This window comes from Mus caroli, chromosome 12 (assembly GCF_900094665.2).
Source record: "Mus caroli chromosome 12, CAROLI_EIJ_v1.1, whole genome shotgun sequence".
NCBI lineage: Eukaryota > Metazoa > Chordata > Mammalia > Rodentia > Muridae > Mus > Mus caroli.
The window spans coordinates 32498203-32518787 of record NC_034581.1 but is presented as its reverse complement, the minus strand read 5'-3'; the positions used below and the strand labels follow the sequence as shown (position 1 = coordinate 32518787).

The following is a 20585-nucleotide window of genomic DNA, read 5'->3' as shown; positions in this document are numbered from 1 at the left end:
AGCGTGAAGTCATGATGAATTGGGCAAGAGTTTCCAATTGAAATTTATTTGGTTGAGTTTCTATGTGACCTTTTTTTTTTAGTTCTTCTGGACAACAAAGATCTGTTTCTAAACTAGAATCACCTCATTTTTCTGTATAGGCAGGCCCTTAAGAATCTTATGTGAACTCTGAGAAGAAAGAAAACAATAAAGAAAGAAGTGGGGATGGCTGCTTTGCTGAGAGAACCTGATGAGAGCTAAGTCCAGTCCTCCAGAGCCCTCCTGGCAATGACTGGATAAGGCTGTGGGCGAACACTGATGTTTCGCCTTGCAGTTCAGAACCAACCACCATCCCAATACCTCAAACAGTGCAACCATGGTGAAAACCACAGTCAGGTAATGCCACAAGCAGGTGGCATCATAATCAGGGGACTCCATAAGCAGGAAAAGGACGCACAATGTGATAGAGATTTGTGTTATTCTTCCTTTTTAAGTCAGTATAGTAGAAAGTGCGTGTTAATGGTCATTTTAACTAATAAATACTTTTTACTCACTTAACAAAAGAACATGCAAACTGATCATTGGAGTTATTTAATGAGATGATTTTTAATAACAGATCATCACACTAATAGTTTTCTTCACGTGCTTTTTGCTGCAGAATTCTTCTTCAAATATCAACATCTCTAAATGTCAACCATCTTCCACAATAATTTTCACTGTAAACACTATACCAAATCTTTGTAGGATAATGTTATTAAATAATTAAAAATTGTAACTGGTTTAGTTTCAACTTCTTCATTTTGTTGTTTCAAAAATATGAGATCCAATGACATTAAGTGACTTGAAACTGGTCAACAGCTAGTTAATGTCAGAGCTGAGGCTCAGCCCCCACATGCCCTGACTTGGTGCGCAGGGCCCTTTCTTCTTATCCAAACCCACACGCAAGATGCGAGAGAGTTTTCAAACTGGGGTATGCACACCGCTCCAGGCAATGGCAGAATGCCAAGGAGGTGAAGCCACAGGATAAACACTGGGTGTCTTGCTTCAGTGTAAATATTACTCAAAGATTTGAGAGGAGTTAGGGGAACCACTTTATTTTTATTAAAACAAGATTGATTATAAAGGAGGCTGCACATTCTAAATGAATTTTTAGGATTTCAGGCTGTGTTCCTCTGGCTATCATCCTAGTATATGATGGTAAAAGATTTCTCCTCACTGCTAGGGATGCTTGCTAAAATAATAATAATTGACTAACATAAGAACATATCTGAAAGACTTTTTAATGCTAAAGCACCTTCTTTCACCACTGTCTCTGACATTCTGTAGTTGACTTTGCATTATTTTAGTGCCCATGTAGTATTTTTCAAAAGACCACAGTAAAATGTTACAACAAGGGCTCAAGTAAGTGTGTTTTGCCAAATCTAAAAATGTGAGTTCCATCCCTGGGCCCACATGGTAGGAAAGAAGCAAGCATTCACTCCCGTGCACGCGCGCACACACACACACACACACACCAATAAGAATGTTTTTAAAGGATCTTGCAGTGTCATCTCTAAGAAAGATTTTGTTGCCTTTCTTAATATTTGCTTTTAATTTTATCTGATAAAAAGCAAAATGTATAAGATTAAAAGATGAACTTTTCAAATACAATTTTAGTAGAAATTAAGTGGAATATGTTTGTAGGTTTGTAAATGCTCTTGCCTATGGTTTTAAAACTATGTAAAATGAACAAAATTTAACTAGTGATGTATTTTGTCATTTCTCCATGCAACATATTAATATCTGAAATGCTGTGATACATATTAGATGCAAAAGTGGAAAACAGGCCAATAAATTATTTTACACATTTTTTAAGCACTTCTTTAATGGGCTATATCTCTCATTTTATTTCTGGCACAATAACTTTTAAACAACAGTTCTCAGGGGAATTATACCTTCTGTGTTAATTCCAGCCCCAAGCTCTTGATTCCTCTATGGAGACCATCTTTAATGCTCTATCTATTTTAACACCATTTTTAAATGTTTAGAAGCCAGATCCATTTTAGAAAGCTACATTTGATTTCTAAATATCAGATTCCAATGTATAGACCAGAAACCAGCTTGTTCTGTTCAATCAATAATTTTTAGTTAGTTAGTTAGTTAGTTAGTTTTTCGAGACAGGGTTTCTCTGTATAGTCCTGGCTGTCCTGGAACCCACGTTGTAGACCAGGCTGGCCTCGAACTCAGAAATCCACCTGCCTCCGCCTCCCGAGTGCTGGGATTAAAGGTTTGTGCCACCACGCCCGGCTTTCAATCAATATTTTTTAATGCAGTGTATAAAGTCCTGAGAGAAAACAAGAGACGCCACAAACTGAATCTTGGTTTTAAAGTTCCTCCATGTGCCCCAGCTGAGAGAATCCTGATTTACACGAAAGACATTGCGGAGTGGTCAATGTGACTGGTTCCAAGACAGCCAACACTTATAGCAAACAATACATACATACATACATACATACATACATACATACATACATACATACATACAAGCCTGTTAGAAGAGATTTTCCAAAGGAAACATTTATTTACTCGCTCTTGGCCCATGCAGTCAGCAGCAAGTTCTATTTCCTCTGTGTGTGGTTGGAATCTTCAGGATAGCGCCAACCTCACTCTCCGTTCTAGGCATGGATGGGTGTGTGATGAGAGCTTTGGTGCGGTTATGTTAGGGGTACCCAAACCACGGCATTTGAAATAAAAAACTTGTCTATGATTTCAAATCAAAGTTGGTGCAAAATAATAATCCATAATAATCCAAAATGTCAAATTTTATGTAAGAATAAAGTCGTAATGTTTTTCCATTTGTGTGGAGGTCCCCCAAGACTCAGCAGAGACGTTCTCACTCCTTGCTTGTACAACTGATGGCAGCCTACAGGGATGTTTCGTTTCCATAAACGGTGCTCATACATCGACTCTGAAAAGATTGCTGGGTGACTGTTTGCTCTGGTCCTCCAACCCACTCACTCCTGGTCTCTGACACATAGATGGCCGCACTATGCGTCATGGCCTGCATACCCCCCTGGAGAGGGAGAGGACACAGAAGGTCTGTGATGTACCAGCATAAACGTCACAGAAGTCAGGGTTTGTTTTCAGAGTTGCCTGATTTACCTTGGCTTTTAGTGGACGAAAAGGTGGAAAGGGAAGGATGCAGCCTTAGCCAAGCCCAGTGAGCTATTGGTGCCCCTCACTGCCTTAATTTTCCTGATGTCCAGAAACCGGAACTCCTCCTCGTTCGTCTTTCCCTGTACTAAAGTCCGGAAGGTGTCGGTGGAAAATGCTCTGCCAAGCAGTCTGAAGGTAAGAGGCACCTTCCTTGCGAAATCAACAGCCTTGTACCCAGATTCAGTTGGGGTAGGAAGGGGTATAACACAGTGTTCTGCTCTCCTAGACGATGTCCCTGGGGTCCTGGTTAGGGGGCGTTTACATTGCTAATCTACTCAGTCCCTCTAGCAAAACTATAGTCTCCATGGCAGTTTGGGAACATTAGGGATCCACGATAAATCCTAACTTGAGCTGTGTTGCATAGGGTGCAGGAATTGATCACCAAAGATGTTTCCCTTGGTAGATTTTAGTGCAATATTCTGCAATTTTAAAACATTATCATCTTCCTGTATTTAAATTCTGAGACAATTAATGAGTGGTGGAGAAGCTGGTGATCTCTTCCTGTGGGGAACCATGCCCATCAAGAGTCTGTAGGATTATTTTCATTTTCTTGATAAATTTCCAATTAACTTGAAATCAGAGCACCCCACTCCCCTAGCAGGCTGGTGAAATAGTTCCCAAATCCAACATCACTCCCAAGTAACAACGGCTCCCACTCAGTACAATACTGCAGACCCTAAATTCTACTTTCTTAAAATTCCTACCTGGGCTCACACCATGGCAGTGTTTTCTCTACCTGTGTCCTCTCCCTCCTCAGTTTGGTTCCCTTCTGTGTTCTCATGATCTTGTCTTTGCTGTGACCTTACATGTGTCCTTTTCTTTCCTTTGGGCTGGAGTGACTCACCAGGTAATTCTGATGGAACCCACATTGATGCACAGGCAGATTTCTTCTGGACACCTTGAACTGTAGTCTATGTTTCATCAAGGCCAACATGTGTCAAGCATTTCACAGCTCACTGTATCTTCCTTCCAGGTGCTCCTCTTCTCACTAAGCAAGCCACCATGACGTTGCCATCAGCATCATGACATCTTCGATACCGTTGCCTGTACCTTCCTGTTGCCCTTATTTATTACCTGTCATTTGCCTGGCTCCTCTAACCACATACCATGTGACACTATCCATTGTGCACCTCCTCACCAGTCATTCTTGACTTCCCAGAGGTAGCTTTGTTTGCTGTCTAGACCTTTTTCTGCATCCTCAACTCTTACACACATGGATGCTAGAGGCATCTTCTGGAAGCTTGTTGCATCCTTTCTCCAGTCCTAAGAACTCAGTAAGATATTCATATTGCCCTGTGTTAAGTCCAAAGCCACATTTCTGAATAGTTAACTAAACCCATGTTTTAGGTATCAACAAGGGCAGGATACCAAAGGAGAAACAAACCTTGGAAACAACTTCACACAGATCATTGTTTTAAAACACTAATGTAGTTGTCATGTGAAAAAGTAGACCTTTGTTAGACTTTCTACTTGGATTTTACCAGGCAGTTAACTTGTATACATGTATCTGTATATGTGGACCATGTGATGTTAACCTATACTTCAAGTGACAGTTTACAAAAAATATGTGGTTTTTCAGTTATAGTTATTGAAGCCCATAAAAGTTTTATTTGGGCACTAATTAAGTGCACACTTCCATATCTACATCACAAAGTAAACACTCATGATGTGAGTCCCAGACACCTTTATTAACTTATTCTCCCAATTGCTTTCCGTGACACTTCCCTTTATGCTCAAGGCTCTGCAGTGCTGATCCCTTGCACCAACTTTATCCTTTGTGCTCTGGGTACCCAACCCTTCCCTCTACCAACATCCTCATTCTTTTCTTGTCTTTCTCTAAGCCCAGACTCTTGGTCTTGCCCTGAATGAAACCTCATCACCCTGAGGAACAGGAATTCCTGTTTCTTCTATCAGTTTGTCTCCCCTTTCTTATACCATTTACCAGTTGGCACCTTTTTGTATCTCATTTGATGTCCCTTACTGGTCTCCTACTTAAAGCTCTGGTTGAGGAGTTAAAGGACTGAAGGAGCTGAAGGAGTTTGCAACTGCATAGACATAACAATATCAACCAACCAGACCCCTCAGAGCTCTCAAGGACTAAACCACCAACCAAAGAGTACACATGGAGGGACCCATGGTTCCAGCTCCGTATGTAGCAGAGGATGGCCTTGTCAGACATCAATGGGAGGAGATGACCTTGCTCCTGTGAAGGCTCATTGCCCCAGTTTAGGGAAATGCCAGGATGGGGAAGTGGGAGTAGGTGGGAGGTGGAGCACCCTCATAGAAGCAGGGGGAGAGGGAGTGAGATAGGAGGTTTTTGGAGGGCAAACCAAAAAAGGGGATAACATTTGAAATGTAAATAAAGAAAATACCTAATAAAAATTTTTTTAAAAGAACCCTAAATAAATTAATAAATACCAACTTATAACCAGAGAAAAAAATATGGTCATAGTTGGCAGGCAGTCAAATTTACCCCTGGTTTTACCAATAAACTTACAGGATAGTAACAGCCTAAACTAGGCACAAAAAGGGCATCTACCCACTAGTCTATCTGCATCAATATTAGATGCAATAGAATGTCATTGAGTTTTCCCAAGTGAGTTTCTGATACATATGATTACATAAATCCTAATGACCCTCTGCTGACTGAAATAGACCAGTCACCCATAGCCAAGGGATGCAGAGGTTCGTAGAAGATATTCTTGTAGAATTAGGAAGCAAAGGATACCTGCCTGTCAGGGCTTAGAGCAGGGGGAGCATGTGAAGGGTGGAGCTTCCCTTATACACAGAGGGAAGGTTCTGGAAGAAGTCAGTGCTGGTAGTTATAAGGCAGTGTAGATGCAAATCCTTGAGAATATCCCTGATCCTATAGAGCTATAAATCTGAAAATAGCAAAAGTGCTAAAGTGTGTGTGTGTGTGTGTGTGTGTGTTGCCACATGCAAAATCATCAGGAAAGGCTGCTGGAAGACCTCTTAAGTGAAGGTTTATGCACTGCTAGTGAATCTCTGGAGGGGCTGGAGTTCAGAACTGCCAACCATGCCTCAATGAAACCTAAAATGACTTTGTGACACACTTTGCGGCTCTTTGATATTGAAACTTTGTAGTGGAGTCATACGTAACTATTGGATGTAAAGGAGCATGCCATGATCAAAGCTGTGTAAGCAATTAAGTGTGTCAGAGGTTTACAACTTATGGTGATGATATTTGCAATTTTCCTATTCAACTCATACTTTTTAAAATTATTAAAATGTTAAATATTTATTCTGTGGATAAAATTTTGAAAATGCATAAAACTTTCTGGCTGTTAATAAATGTTTACTGTAAAATATTCAAACACTTAAAATGCAATACCTTGGGCTTAGCACAATGGCATTGCCAACAGCACACAGCAGCTATTCAGGAAGCTGAGATCGGAGAATCACATTCACCCAGGAGTTCAAGATCAGCCTGTGTAAAATAGCAAGACCCTATCTCAATAAACACACACACACAGATATATACACATACACTTACATTTATTTTATATGTATCATATATATACATACACACACACACATATAAGGGAGACATTCTATATATATATTCTAGATAGGAAAACTTCCTCACAATCACATTAGTATGTGCATTTTGTATGTATTTAAATTTTTTAAAAAGAAAGCAGATATTGTTGACTTACACAAACTACATGGGCATTAACATTTTAGTTAAAAATAAATGACTAGTTTTCCTGATCTCCAGGGAAACAAAGCCAATAAAATGCATAAGCATAAGCAGAAATTTACTAAGAGAGGTTGGTTCACCTGAGAAGGAAGGACTAGACCTCTCAGAACCTGTTATCTGCATGCTGGAAGTCTTGAGAAGGTCCACAGCCTTGTTCTTGTTCAAGGCCAATGACTGATGGCTGGGAGTGAGGTTGTGTGGGGAAAGAGGATGATTAGCATCCACCTCCTCAAGTGACAGTAAATGTGCATGTCTTCACCTTTCTGTTGAGCACTCACTGATTTGGGTGGTGCCCACCACAGCACCAAGAATCTGCTTCTTTGTTCAGACTGCCAGTTCAAATCTTTTCTGGAGACAGGCTCACCGACTCTCACAGATGACGCTTAACAGCTAGCTGGGCATCTCTCAGTCCAGTCATGTTCACATATAAAATTGACAATCATACCCTTCTCTCTATTCTTAAACTCCTGGATAACTATTATGAGGACATGCCTTAATCCATAATCCATAATGTTCCAATTATGGGGCATGTTTCATAGCCACACAGAAATATGTTGAGATTGACAAGAATATACTTCACTGTGTTTCCGTGTAGCAATGGCTAGATCAAGTGAAAAGCATGATTAACAGGATAAAAAATTTTAATTCTACTTTGGCTCCAAGTCACTTTGCAGTATTTTGATTGACTCTATGTGTAGGCTGAGGGTTTAGATGCTTAAGACGAAATACCCAGATGAGACCATCCAAGCCCGGCCCAATGAGTTGGTTTGTGTTCATGTAAAATATAATGCAGCTATTGGAAGACTTGAGCCTGAACACATACACACACACACACACACACACACACACACACACTTCAGCTTCCCTTCAGAATCAAGGGCTGTGAGGAACTGCAAATCTGCAGTCCTCCTCCACTAGGATATTTACCCCTCTCAGTTCCTTCTGCATTTGTTCACCTGCTCACTCTCCCATTTTAAAGTTCTCTACTTTACAGTTGATGCACTCGCAAAACCTTGTAAATCCCTTTCTGACGCTGCAGTCTTACCACCCACCACAAATCCACACCCCAAATCTTTGATTGTTTTGACTCTGATAATTACGATGTTTGTGGGCCCCAGAACTGCACGGATGACCCCGCCGCTTCTGTTGTGTCTTGTTAGCTCTACACGGTCATGGCCAATTATAGACAGGCTGTAATTATTCCATATTACTCTCAGTTAGGTGGCCTACAACAGTTTATTTGGTAATTATTAAAGAGAAAGCAAAGGGTGTTATAGCTGTTGCTGAGCCTTTACTTTTAAAACAAAGCCTGTAGCAAGAAAATGGACAGTATATTAATTTACTCCGAAAAAAAATGACATTTAATCCCTTGTTTAATACTCATTGAGAACTTACTTATGCTAAGCATACTGAAGTGAGCCACTGGAAGAACATCTCTAAAATATGCACTATATTTTACCCCTTGTCCCTTAACCTGGCTCTAGATGCTCTTTATAAATACAGAACACTATAAAACTAATTCTTCATTTCTGAAGGGACATTTTAGAGTAATTATCAAAGAGCCAAAATATTCTACCTCATAGAGAATTAACTTAATCGTGGTGTTTATATGTATTCGTATTTTTTCCTTCTCTGGTTAAAAGTTATTTACACATCTGCGCCTAGGGTTAAAAATAATGAGATTCAACCACAAAGATGAGTAAATAATATATAATTGTAGTGTTGGAATTTATCAATTAGAGTGGTTGCCTCTGTATTTGCCTTTCTTTTGATCTTCTTGTAGACATATTGTTATTGACTGCAAATGTCTCAGTATTTTTGCTCATTGGAATGTGCTTTGACAGATTAATTATATGTTATCAGGCAGTTGAAGATCAGCTAAAGATATGCGGCCACAAGAGGGATATTGACGTCTTGGAGCTATTCCTTTCTAAAAAGTAAGTGTACTTCATGAAAAATTAAAAAAAACAAAAAACAAAAAAAAAACAAAATCAACACAGAAGGAAATCATTTTACAATCTTTTATAGAGGCAAATGTCCTTTCATTACCTCCTTTAAGGAGTGACTGGGTAGGTGGCCAGAGGATGTTCCTTTACCTCTTATGAGGGTCTGCCACTTACACTGGAGAGGCAAGACATCAAAAAGGATTAAAAGGCAGAGGTTATTGAGCCGGGCTGCCTCAGTATGATCTTGGTATGTTATATAACTTTCCTGCTAGGATTGTCACATATAAAAACAAAAAAACACCAGGTAAATAAGAATTGTAGAAAAACAATGAATATAACTTTACTATCAGTACGTCCTAGACACCATGGGCTACTTTTTAAAAGTAGCAAATATCAACTATATACCTTTTACATCATTTAGCAATACTACTCTTGTATAATAATACAACCTTATTACAGGATTGCTGTGACATTGAGATTTAGAAACTAGAGATCTGGTATATAATAAGTATTCAGGATGATGGTGATGATGGTGATGATGATGATGATGAATAATGTTCCACTGCTCGTACATAAAAACAAGTCTTTTGCAATAACCCATAAAAGCACTTATGTTGATTTTGATAGCAAACAAGAAAACCTCTCCTTTGCATCAAGGTAGTATGCTAGAGAGCACAGAACCCCCAGTGTCTGAGACAAATGCCAGGCATAAGAGGGAGAGGATATGGTGGGTACAGTTTGACTCTGACCACAGTGTATTTCCACTGGCCAATAAGTGACATTATGTACAGCCACTGTTTGCATTTTAATAGCAATAACACTGCTCTGATACATATGTGTCCCCCAAAATTCAAACACTGGAAACTAAATCTCTAATGTAGCAGTGTTGAAAAACAAGACCATTGTGAGTTGACTGGGGTCATGGGAGCTCTGCATTTCCTGGCTTAATGCCATTGCCACCAAAACAGGCTGAGTTTGCTCCCCGACTCTCACACCATGTCTTCACCATGTCATAATGTAGCAAGAGGGACAGATGCTATCTGACCTTGGACTTAGCAATCCATTTTCTGCTGTTGAGGACAGGAGTAAGGGAAAGAGAGTGAACAAGAGAAGAATTATCTACAATAGCATCACTCCATACCCACACATGTTCAGACACGCTACTGATCTGTATTTCTTTCCTCTTTTCAGACAAGGCATACCACTCTCACCATCCTGAGAGCTGGTTTGTGGATGTCTCTGTGGCTCTCTGTGCTGGTCATTTTCATTTAGGTTCTTAGGTCTGTTAGAGTTCATCTTCAGGGCCAGGGCAGAAATGGTGTTGCCATAGTTACAGTGCTTAGAAACATGGCCCCTCCTTGAGGCCAGCACAGTCCTTCCAGGTAGCGAGCACCATGCCAGACACAGATGTGCCCTTTGGTGCGTTTTATACTTTGTACATGGTGGAGGGCGGGGAGCTAGATCATGAAAATCCCCTAGAATCTTAACAATAGAGACAATCCAGAAGTTGCAGCCAACCAGGATTCCCCCATTGACCATTAGCTCTTTAAGCATCAGAGTAAATAAATTACTATAAAATCATATCTCAGTCATTGTCAGGATAATACTGATGAGAGAAAAAGTGGGAAGAATATTATTCTTTCCTTCTCACAGTATCTGAGGAAGAGACAAAGATTCATCTTGTGCCTCCTGTTTACCCTGAGCCTCATCAAATCTGTTCTTTATAAAGAACCCATTCTGAGGTAGTGGGTTAGAGTGAAATGAAATGGACAAAGACTGGACTGCTAACCCTTTTCATTGACTTATTATATTTATTTTGTCTTGGGAGCTGGGTAGAAAACAACGTCAGGGAATTAATTCTTTGTTTTTCCCTTGTGGGACTCAGGGATCAAACTCAAGCCATTAGTTCTGCCTGCAGGTTCCTTTAACCCTGAGTCATTTTACTGATCCTGTGATTTTGATTTTTCCCATTCTTGGGCCTCTCTGGACATGCATAATTCGTGTATTATTATATAATAGGCACGACATATATTTATTTATTTAAAGTCTTTGAAATCCAGCCTCATTTTAATGAAATGGCCCAGTTTAACAATGAATTTAATCCTGCGTCTACAGTGATTTGAGGAATTATTCATTAATAAACATTTCTTTGGCCATATTAAATATTTATTTTTATCTTATTATTACAGAAAATGTGTGATTTTTCAGTGGCTCTGAATTGTTTGTTGGTGAGATAATAAAGAGATGCTCCACTTGAAATGTAAACCAGCCCTTGGGTCTAGATCATTAGCAAAGCACTTTGCCCAGCATGGACATGGGTTTGATCCTTTAAACAAACAAACAAAAAATAAATGTTTTAGAATATAATACATATAGCAAAAAATTTGAACATGTTCAAGGTCATGCTTTAAGCCTTTCTAGAGATCAGTTTGATTTATAACAATAATAAAAGAATATATGATCAAAATGCTGCATCAGTAAGCCTTTTGCAACTCCAACAATGGTATACTCTTGATTACCTGAGTGGGTAGGTAAAAAGGATAGCTTTAAGACACTAGAAAATTAGAAACATTGAACCTGGCTGTTGGTGAATAGTGATCTTCTTATATGAAAGACAACAGAGTCAGGGCAAAAACTATTTCAGCTTATATGCATAAACTAGGTGAGCTAGGTATTTTGTTTAAATCCCTATTGCCCTTGCAATGACAGTGTCTTCTCAGTCTCTCCTGTCAACTGCAAAATATATTTTGTAACATTCATTGACACATTATTGTCAGCAAAAGTCATAGCATCATTAGTAAATTTATACCTCATATTCTTGCTTGGCCCCATCTTAAAATATAACATCTTATTCTTGTTGTAGGACAGGCCTGTGTGCAGAACAAATATTCCCAGCTTGAGAGCACTTTTTAAAAAATTGATTCACTTTGTTATGTTTATGTAATAACCACATTTTCAGCATCCACATTATTATTATAAGAAAACTGATAAGGAGTGAGAGGGCGAGGGGGAGGGAGGGAGAAAGAGAGAATGCATTAGTGTTGTGTGCTTTCTATTGAAAGTTGCTTTGGAGAAGCCTGGTGGTACATGTTGTGTCAGAGAAACTGTGTCAGAGAGGGCATGTAAATCCGAAGAAGATAGAGAAGAAAAGTAAATGAGAGAAAGAAGAGCAGATGCTCTTTGTAGAAAGAAAAGTTAATGAAAGAAGAATGAGGACCAATCCCAAATCAGGTAGGAATCACCAACTGATGGTGATGCAATTGTCGGGAGCAAGATGGCATGCACGGAGTCAGAGTTGGGTCCTACACATTAGCTTTTTATTATAAAATTTATACTTTTACAATACAGACCTGGCAGGCCCTAAACAAATAACAGAACTTAGTTTTGCCAGGAGTGAGACAAACTGACACCATTAACGTTCTGATGTAACACAAGACTTTCCACCAATGTCATTAAGGTGATATATCTGGAATATAACTGATAGGAAACTGTGAGGTGAATCAAGAATATGTGGTATCCTGACGGCCAGTTATCTAGGACTTTTCAATACGTAAATATGTTAGTGGGGAAGACTTTGGCAAATGTAAACTTACAATGACTGGAGTTAGGCCAACTGACTGTAATATATGAATATTGATAAGACATAAACGAACGATAAAGGAAATGTAGGTGGGAATGTGAACAATTTGATTGTTTACTTTGCTGAATTACACTTAGTCTCCTTAAGTGTGTATGGTACTAACCAGGAGAATAGTGAGCAAAAAAAAAAAACCCTCCTCAGTGTCTGGCCCTAAGTATCCTGGCAATATTATCTCCTAGATCTTGTATGGCCACAACAGGACCAGTCACAGAGTGAGAACCTGCAGACAAGACTAAAACAGCACCCAGTTCAATTTTTCCCACTGAGTTGACAGTCCAGTGTCTGTTTCATTTTTTAATATCTTCCCAATGCCCAGCAAAATGTTTTGAAATGAGATTGAAATATACTCTGCCATAATAAGATATGTTTCAGCTAATGAACTTTCTGAATTAGAATGTAAGTGTAATTCTGAAAGGGAAGGGTGGCCTTGCCAGTTCCTCCAAATTATCCTAGCAGTATGGACAGCCTTATCAATAAGCAAGTGACTTGTTGCTAATATTCATGGTTTTTTTCCTTTCTAGGGAACTGACAGAGGTTATTGATCTTTCTAGATTTAAAAAATTAAGATATTTGTGGCTCCATCACAATAAGGTAATGTTATGCTTTATCTTTAAGTTCCTTAAGTGTCATGATTTCATCCTTTAATGGAACTAATATTTAGAATATTACATATTATTTGTAAAGCTTAACATCAGATGAGAAACACACAAGTATATGAACTATGATATGAGGGATCTCCCAAGCAAATGTAGGCATATCTATCTGGTATATTGAGTAAAGAAATGTGAGATTCTATCAGATCACAGATTTCTGCCTCCCATGTTCTGTGAAGGAAAGCTTGGACAGTCGCTCCTTTCCTAGTAATACAAAATCATATAGTCGATTCGGTCAGTGTCTTAGATTGGGTTCATAAATGAGGATATTTTTCATATATTATTCTTTCTGTGTGAATGACACACAGACAGGCACGGAAACACACACACACACACCCTGCCTTAGTGAGATGAAATTTATATCTCATTGTTGAGGTACTTATTGCAATCTCATTTCAAAATATTTTCCTGGGAATGGCATGATTATAGGTGGACAGCTCTTTTCTGTATTAACTATGGAGATGTAGTCATGCCTTTTCTTGCCTCCTCTCCTCCACTTCAGTCTTCTCCAAGGATGGTATGGTGGCAATTACCTTTACCCATATCTCTAGGCGTGTTTGGTATGGACTGGGGTGGTGTGGAGGTTGATGAAAGCAAAGGAGAAACAGTTCTTTGTTTTGTATCCACTAGCACTACACAGGTTGTCTCTTGACTCTGTGTGTCATCTGGAAGCTTCCCTGCTAGGTCTCTTGTGATGTTTTCCATCTACCATGGTAGTCAAAGTTTCCTGTGGTAAGGGCCTGGTGACCAGCTTTTGGTGCTAATAAGGGTGATGGGAACATTAGGAGGTGGATCCTAGTGTAAGCCTGGTCGTGTCATTGAGGGTCTATTGGAACCATGGCCTCTTCCCCGCTCTGAGCTTTCTGGCTATCTCGAGTGGTCTCATCTGCCACACATCTCTCTTGAAATATTCTGCTTCACTATCAGTCATAATTCACCTAGACTGAAAAACAGAATGAAAGCTTTGAAACCCAGGGCCAAAAAAAAGTCTTGCTCCAAGTTGATTTTCTCCAATATTTAGACATAGCAACTGAAAGCTAACCACTGGGTCTTTCCACTTACTCTTCCTGACCTCACCTTTATCTGAACACTACTTCTAACTGAAGTCTCTGAACCTTGACACTATATACTTTGGTCACCCATTGTAAAGTGTCTCAGATACACATTATTTTATTAATATTGCATTTATAAGCTTTTTACTAGTGTCCGTTAATTACACAGAATTATAGGTTACACTGTAATGTCTTCATATGTGCATTTAGCATATTCACTCCCATTATCCTCTTCAAGTCTGCCTTAGTGTCGGGCTCCCAACTCTTCCCAAGCCAAATAAAAGAATCAACTGACACTCAAACCCAGGCAGTGTGTCTAGTTAACTGGTTAGAAGATGGCTTTTAACATTTACGGTGGCTTGCAAGGGTCTGGATTTTGCTTATTCATTGAGAAGTCCACCTGAGCATTTTGAATTCAGATTTCCAAATACCAGTAGTCAGAAAGATGATAATCTTTTCCCTAACATATTTGCCTTTGTGCAAATATCTATCTTCACAACACTGAATTTTTAAACAGCTATGTTTATGAAAACATTTCAACGTGTCATTTCATTTTCTTAACCAACTGAGTGAAAATGGAAAATTAAATTGCTTTCAGTATTAACTATAAGCATCAGACTGTCCTTTAATCTTGAAGTAATTTCTAGGAGGAAACAAAAATAGAAATACCTTCAAGGTTCAGGCAACTAACTACTAAAATAGAGAGAATATGTACAACTGATGGGTATTAAAATTCAAAAGCCTTCTAGACACCCTGTCAGAAATTATCCTGAGTCATAGCATTCGAAGTCTGAGTAAAACCAAGCTGCCAATCTTCCGTCATGGCAACGGTGACTCAGTTTTGCTTTCAGAGTGGCTCCTTGTGGTGGTCACTTCTGAAAGGGAGAATGTGTAAAAGTGTTGTACCATGTCTAAGGCAAGAGACATGATTAGGGAATTTGGGGAGTTTCCTGACTATCTGTGAATGAGTCTTGTCTGCCCCCCAGCCACCCATTGACTTTTCATAAGGTTGATCTACAGAGGTGTTCTGCAGAAAGCAAGGGATTCCTCACCTGTCAACATCTTATTCTTTCTTTAGAAGGGGGTAGGTGGGAGGAGAGTCAGAACCCTTCACTTGTCTTTTTCTATGTGCAAAGGTCTCTGTATTTTCTAAAATCCTCACTTGCTTATACTCAAAAGAACACATTTATATAGTCTGTGTAACTAGATATGAAAGGGGAACCCACCTGACGCATTCTAAGTGCTCCTGAGATTAGTGAATAAAGCTAACCTGAATTTTCTACTGATTAATGATTGATTGGGTACTCATAATGCAGAAATTTGGGAGATATCCCTCGGGTTTACTTGTAATAAGTTTGAATATACGCATTTGTCCATTTAGAAACACTTTACCTTTTTTCTAGAGAATAATTAAAAGCTCCCATACTGGATATAAAAGCCATTAATAAAGAAAGTAAACTATATGACTCCCACATAATCTGTGCTCTTATGATGAATTTTTCTGACCTCAGGGAAACATTGACTATATTACTTTTTCAACTTTGTTGGAAGACTAATATTTTACCAAATATTTAAAACATAAATTAAAAAAAAAATCAGCAGAAATAATATGGAGCTCTCTACCGGGCTGTGAGAGCCATGGATGTGAGCAGTATACATCCAGTTCTGACTTTTAAAATATTTTTCATTTACATATATGGGTCTTTTGAGGACATGTATGTACTGTCTGCATGCATGTGGTACCAGCAGAGAGGAGAAGAGGACCAGAGAGCCTCTGGAATGGGCATTACAGAAGTTGTGAACCACCATGTTAGGAGCTAGGGATCAAATCCACATCCTCTGGAGGAGCAGCCGGTGCTCATACCTGCTGAGCCGGTCCCCTTGAGTTGTCATTTTTAAAGAAAAAAAAAAGACAATTTATTTTTGGAAAGTGTTCCCATAAAAATCTCACTAATTTGCAAATAAAAGGGGAGAACCATGTGAATAAAATCTCCTTGATTAGATACATCGACTATTTCTGAATACTTTCAAGCTTAATTTTTTAAGGTTAAAGATTTAATTATTTTAGGTGTATATGTTTTAAGCTAGTCTAAACTACCATCTTCATTTATTAGGCAGAAACACCATAGAAGTCAACTTAGAAAACCAGGATGAATATTAGTTTTAATTTTTCCGTGCCTACATGTTATATTATTAAAATTCTCCCCTACAAGATGCAAACTTCAGTTGCCATAAGAGGCCACCCCACTCCACTAAGGATGGCTATCATTTGGGACATGGATGGCAGCAAATGCGAGTGAGGGTGCTGGGAAGGAGGAGGGCATACACTGCTAGTGTGAATACAACTATGAATCGGCCGCGGAAGTCAGGGTGAGATGTCCGCAAACAAAACAAATAGAATTTCTGTATGGCTGAAATGTATCACTCCAGAATCACCACACAGAGTCTAAGTCAACAAACTGCAGAGACACTTGTCCATCCATGTTCATTGCTGTTCCACTCACCATAGCCAGGAAACAGAATCAGCCTAGAAGTCCATCAATCAACGAAAGGATAAAAACGATGTAATATACATGCTAAATGAAATTTTACATAGCCATGAAGAAAAATGAAATCAGGACATTTGTGGGGAACTGCACGGAACTGAAAAATCCTTATACTAAGCAAAATTAAGCTAGGTTCAGGAAGACAAATACTTTGTGTTTTCACTCTGTAGAGTTTGGGTTTGTGGGGGGAGTGCTGTTTTTAGAACACAGAGGTAGAAAGGGGAATCATGGGAAGGAAGAGATGTTTGGGAAATTGGCAAAGAGAAAGTAATGGAATACATATGATGAGAAAGCCAAAAGGAGGTTTAAACTGGTGAAGGAGGGGGGATCAACTCAACTGGGAGAATAAGGGAGAGGGGATGAATTAGAACAACAGGTCTTAGCTAGGGTTACTATTGCTGTGATGGAACACCATGACCACAGAGACTTGGGGAGGAAGAGGTTTGTTCAGCTTACACTTTCACATCATACTTCATCATCAAAGGAAGTCAGGAAAGGAGCTCAAGCAGGGCAGGAACTCGGAGACAAGAGCTGATGCAGAGGCCACTGAAGAAGGCTTTCTCTCCATGGCTTGCTCAGCCTGCTTTCTTATAGAACCCAGGGATGGCACCACCCACAATAGGCTGGGTCCTCCCCCATCAATAACTAATTAAGAAAAGGTCTCTCAGCAGAATCTTAAGGTATTTTCTCAATTTATGCTCCCTTCTGGATAATTCTAGCTTGTGTCAGTTTCTCAGCCATGATGCTGCTGATTTTCTGAGCTGAGTTCTGCTTGATGGTGAGAGTTGGCCACTTGAAGACATTTAGCAGTATCCATGGCCTCTGCCCATTGGTCTCTAGGAATTGCCAAGAATTGCAGCCGAAACTGTTTCCCATCATCAGTTACTCCTTGAACTGAAATCACTCAGTATGACAAAAAAAAAAAAAAAAAAAAAAAAAGAAAACAAGAAAAACAAAACAACAGAAACCAGTGGCCTGTGGAAACCTACATGCAAACAAGTCTCCCCTCTGCTCAAAGTCGAGATGTCTTCTTGCTGCTGTTACTTTCGGAACAGCACAAAGAGGGCCTGGCTATTTCTCAGTCCTTGAACTCTGCTCCAGCCGTTCCCAACACCATCCTGTCTCTCTCCATTGAGCCCTGGTTTATCCCAGGTTCTGGTCCTATAACTAACCTACTCTGTCTCCTTCACAGAGGCTTTCAAGCATCCTTGGAAGCCAGCACTCCCATCAGCACCACCTCTTCTCTCCATCTCCAGGCTCTTTCCCACAACATGTACCCACTTATAGCATAACATGCAATTAACTTATTTGTGTGTGTGTGTGTGTGTCCCCTCCAGTGCTACAAAAAAAAAAAAAAAAAAAAAAAAAAAAAAAAAAAAAAAAAAACCCTGGGACTTTGGTCTTTTTTTTTTCTTGCTGCTGTGTCAACAAGCTTCAGCAACTTAGCACTGCCTATTTAATGGAAGGATGGTAAATTAAAACCCTAGAATTTCCTCATAAATGCAAAATTTCCAAGTTGTCAATGAATCACAAATGGTATGTCCTTGGTCATCAATTATAAACTTGAGGAAAGTAAGTCAGGGATGTTCCCAGCATTTTATTTCTGTGAAGTTGATGTGCCAGTTCCTCATTAGACATCGCAGTAGGGACTTTTCTTCACATAGACATCAATTCAAGTAATAAAAAGGACAGAAGTATCCTCCTACCGATTTACGCAGAAAGCGTACTTACTGAAATGATGGTGGGTAGGTATTATGAGATTTAAAAATAAAGTTCAAAAAAATTCTCAGGAAAGTTGTAGCATTTGCAAGCACAGTAAAAGTTAAAAAACCATATGGCAGAGTGAGGTTCCACAGAGAGCAGTTAGAAGCCTACACTTGTCATGTTGGTATCTTCAGCGCCAGCCACTGTAAGAGGACTCAACACTCCAGCCATTCCAGCTGTGGACAACCTTGTCTCATCTCTGCTGCCATAAGAAATAACTGGCTGTTTTGCCTTGCTGATTCCTGATTGAAGTACAGGATGGTACGCTGTAAAGGCTTGGCCTGGATGCTGTCCATGCCTACGCAGAAAGTCTGAGATAGCAAATATCTTAAGGAAGTTCTCATTTCTACTAGGAATCACCGAGGAAGTCTTGAAACTATGGAGAGGTTCAAATTCTGAAAAGTTGGAATCTCTCAAATCTTATTAGATAATGTTTAGAGAGACACGTGTGCAGAATAAAGGAACAGAAACGTAAGAAATGATGATTCCTGACGGAATACCCTGGAACGAGCAACTATTTAGTGAATGGGTGTTGAACCGAAGGCTCAGGGAGAGCTACCTTTCTGTCGCTGTGTATTGAGTTGCAACCTCTCCACAGATGCTCCTGTAATATGTATGGTGTGTTCTTGACTGCTTCAAAGATCATCATGACAAAGCCGTGTTCTGGGGTGGGTGAAGCACTAATGAAGCCCATGCACACACAGTTGCAGAATAAAGATGAAGATTCAGCCTTCTACCCCTTTGAAAATATAGTTTTAAAATTCTAATAGCACTATGGACTCACATGGTAAAAGTCAAAACTTAGGTAGTTCTACGACTTAGCCACGGGCCCAGGAGCTCGCCCCTTCAGCTGTCCTCCTCGGATGAGCACCATGCAGCTCTCAGGCTACTTTGCTTCCTGACTTTTCTCTTTTGCACAAATTATTTTGTTTCCACTAAGGAACATGAAGGGTTAGTTCTTTCCCCTTCTTGTTCCCACTTGTACCACACACATACATACTTCCCACTTCCTGGTCTCCTTATGTGGTTGTAGTGTAATTTTGGTTAAATCAGTGTTCACTCATTACATTGTTAAGACAAAGTATGCTTTTCAGAACTAAACCATGCATTATACTTCGCTTTTCCTTTATTGTCCTTCTGATTCCCTGGAGTTCTTGTTTGTTTGATTTTTTTCCACCCTAAGGGTTGACTCCCATCTCCCTATGTTAATATGTTAATATGTAGAAGTTATGACCCCGGGTCCCTAGTAACTGTACTGGAGATAGGGCATTTAGAAGTAATTAAGTTAAATGGGTTATTAAGGGTGGGCCCTAATCCAATATGGCTTGCAGTTTTATAAAAGAGAAGATTAGGGCTCACAAAGAGATGCTATTCGTATGCACATGGAACAGTTCAAGTGAGGTAAAAGGTGACCTCTACAAGCCAGCAGAGGCCTCAGAAGTACACCCAACTCCCACCAACACCTTCAGGAAACTGCTGCATGATCTGCTCTACAAATTAATATTCCTTTAAAATGCTCTTTTTACTTACTCAACTCAAAATCCCATCAGCTGAGCAACCTGAAGGCATTCAGTTCCTTCCATTGTCTTAGTTTGCTGATGCCCTTTAGACATGCTCCATGTGTCTGTGTGCAGCTCCTGTCCCCCTCACCACCACCCTAGGGAAATCCTAAGATCTCTTCCTGTCTCCTGAAATGCTTGTCTGTCTTTTTCCTCCATTACATACCTGGATAAGGCTTTGCGGGTCATCCAGGTTTTCATATTGTGAATGCCTATAATTGTATGAGTTCAATCCTCGTGTATGAACCGAGTTTGGCTTATTTCACCAGTAGAATTTTGGGGTGGTGATAAGGTATCCCTCCGTTTTTATTTTCTTATTTTTCAATGTATCAAATGAAAAGTGAGTCCTGTGCTCGCTTCGGCAGCACATATACTAAAATTGGAACGATACAGAGAAGATTAGCATGGCCCCTGCGCAAGGATGACACGCAAATTCGTGAAGCGTTCCATATTTTTACAAGGACAGGAACCACGCCCTAGAAACAACAAGAAGGTAATCCCTCAACAAACCTAAAAGAAGACAGCCACAA

The 20585-nt window shown here is 39.6% G+C and overlaps 1 protein-coding gene and 1 non-coding gene across 4 annotated transcripts in view; both read left to right on the top strand.

Annotated features, from left to right (window-relative positions):
• The first annotated feature begins 3131 nt into the window (after positions 1 to 3131).
• The window catches only part of Lrrc72 (leucine rich repeat containing 72), a 48311-nt gene continuing 30857 nt past the window's right edge, over positions 3132 to 20585 (top strand). Inside the window, exons 1-3 of one of the 3 annotated variants that reach the window (XM_029484841.1) lie at positions 3132 to 3309; positions 8740 to 8832; positions 13003 to 13072. Coding sequence is in view for 1 of the 3 variants with exons in the window: in XM_021179453.2 (XP_021035112.1) it covers positions 3217 to 3309; positions 8759 to 8832; positions 13003 to 13072 (237 nt within the window). In the remaining 2 variants the exon portion in view is untranslated. Of the gene's footprint in view, positions 3310 to 8739; positions 8833 to 13002; positions 13073 to 20585 lie in introns of those variants that run through there. The other 2 variants (XM_021179453.2, XM_029484843.1) reach the window with 2 other exon arrangements.
• On the top strand, positions 20405 to 20511 carry LOC115032895. The gene has a single exon (XR_003838543.1). It is a non-coding gene; the product is annotated as a U6 spliceosomal RNA (small nuclear RNA).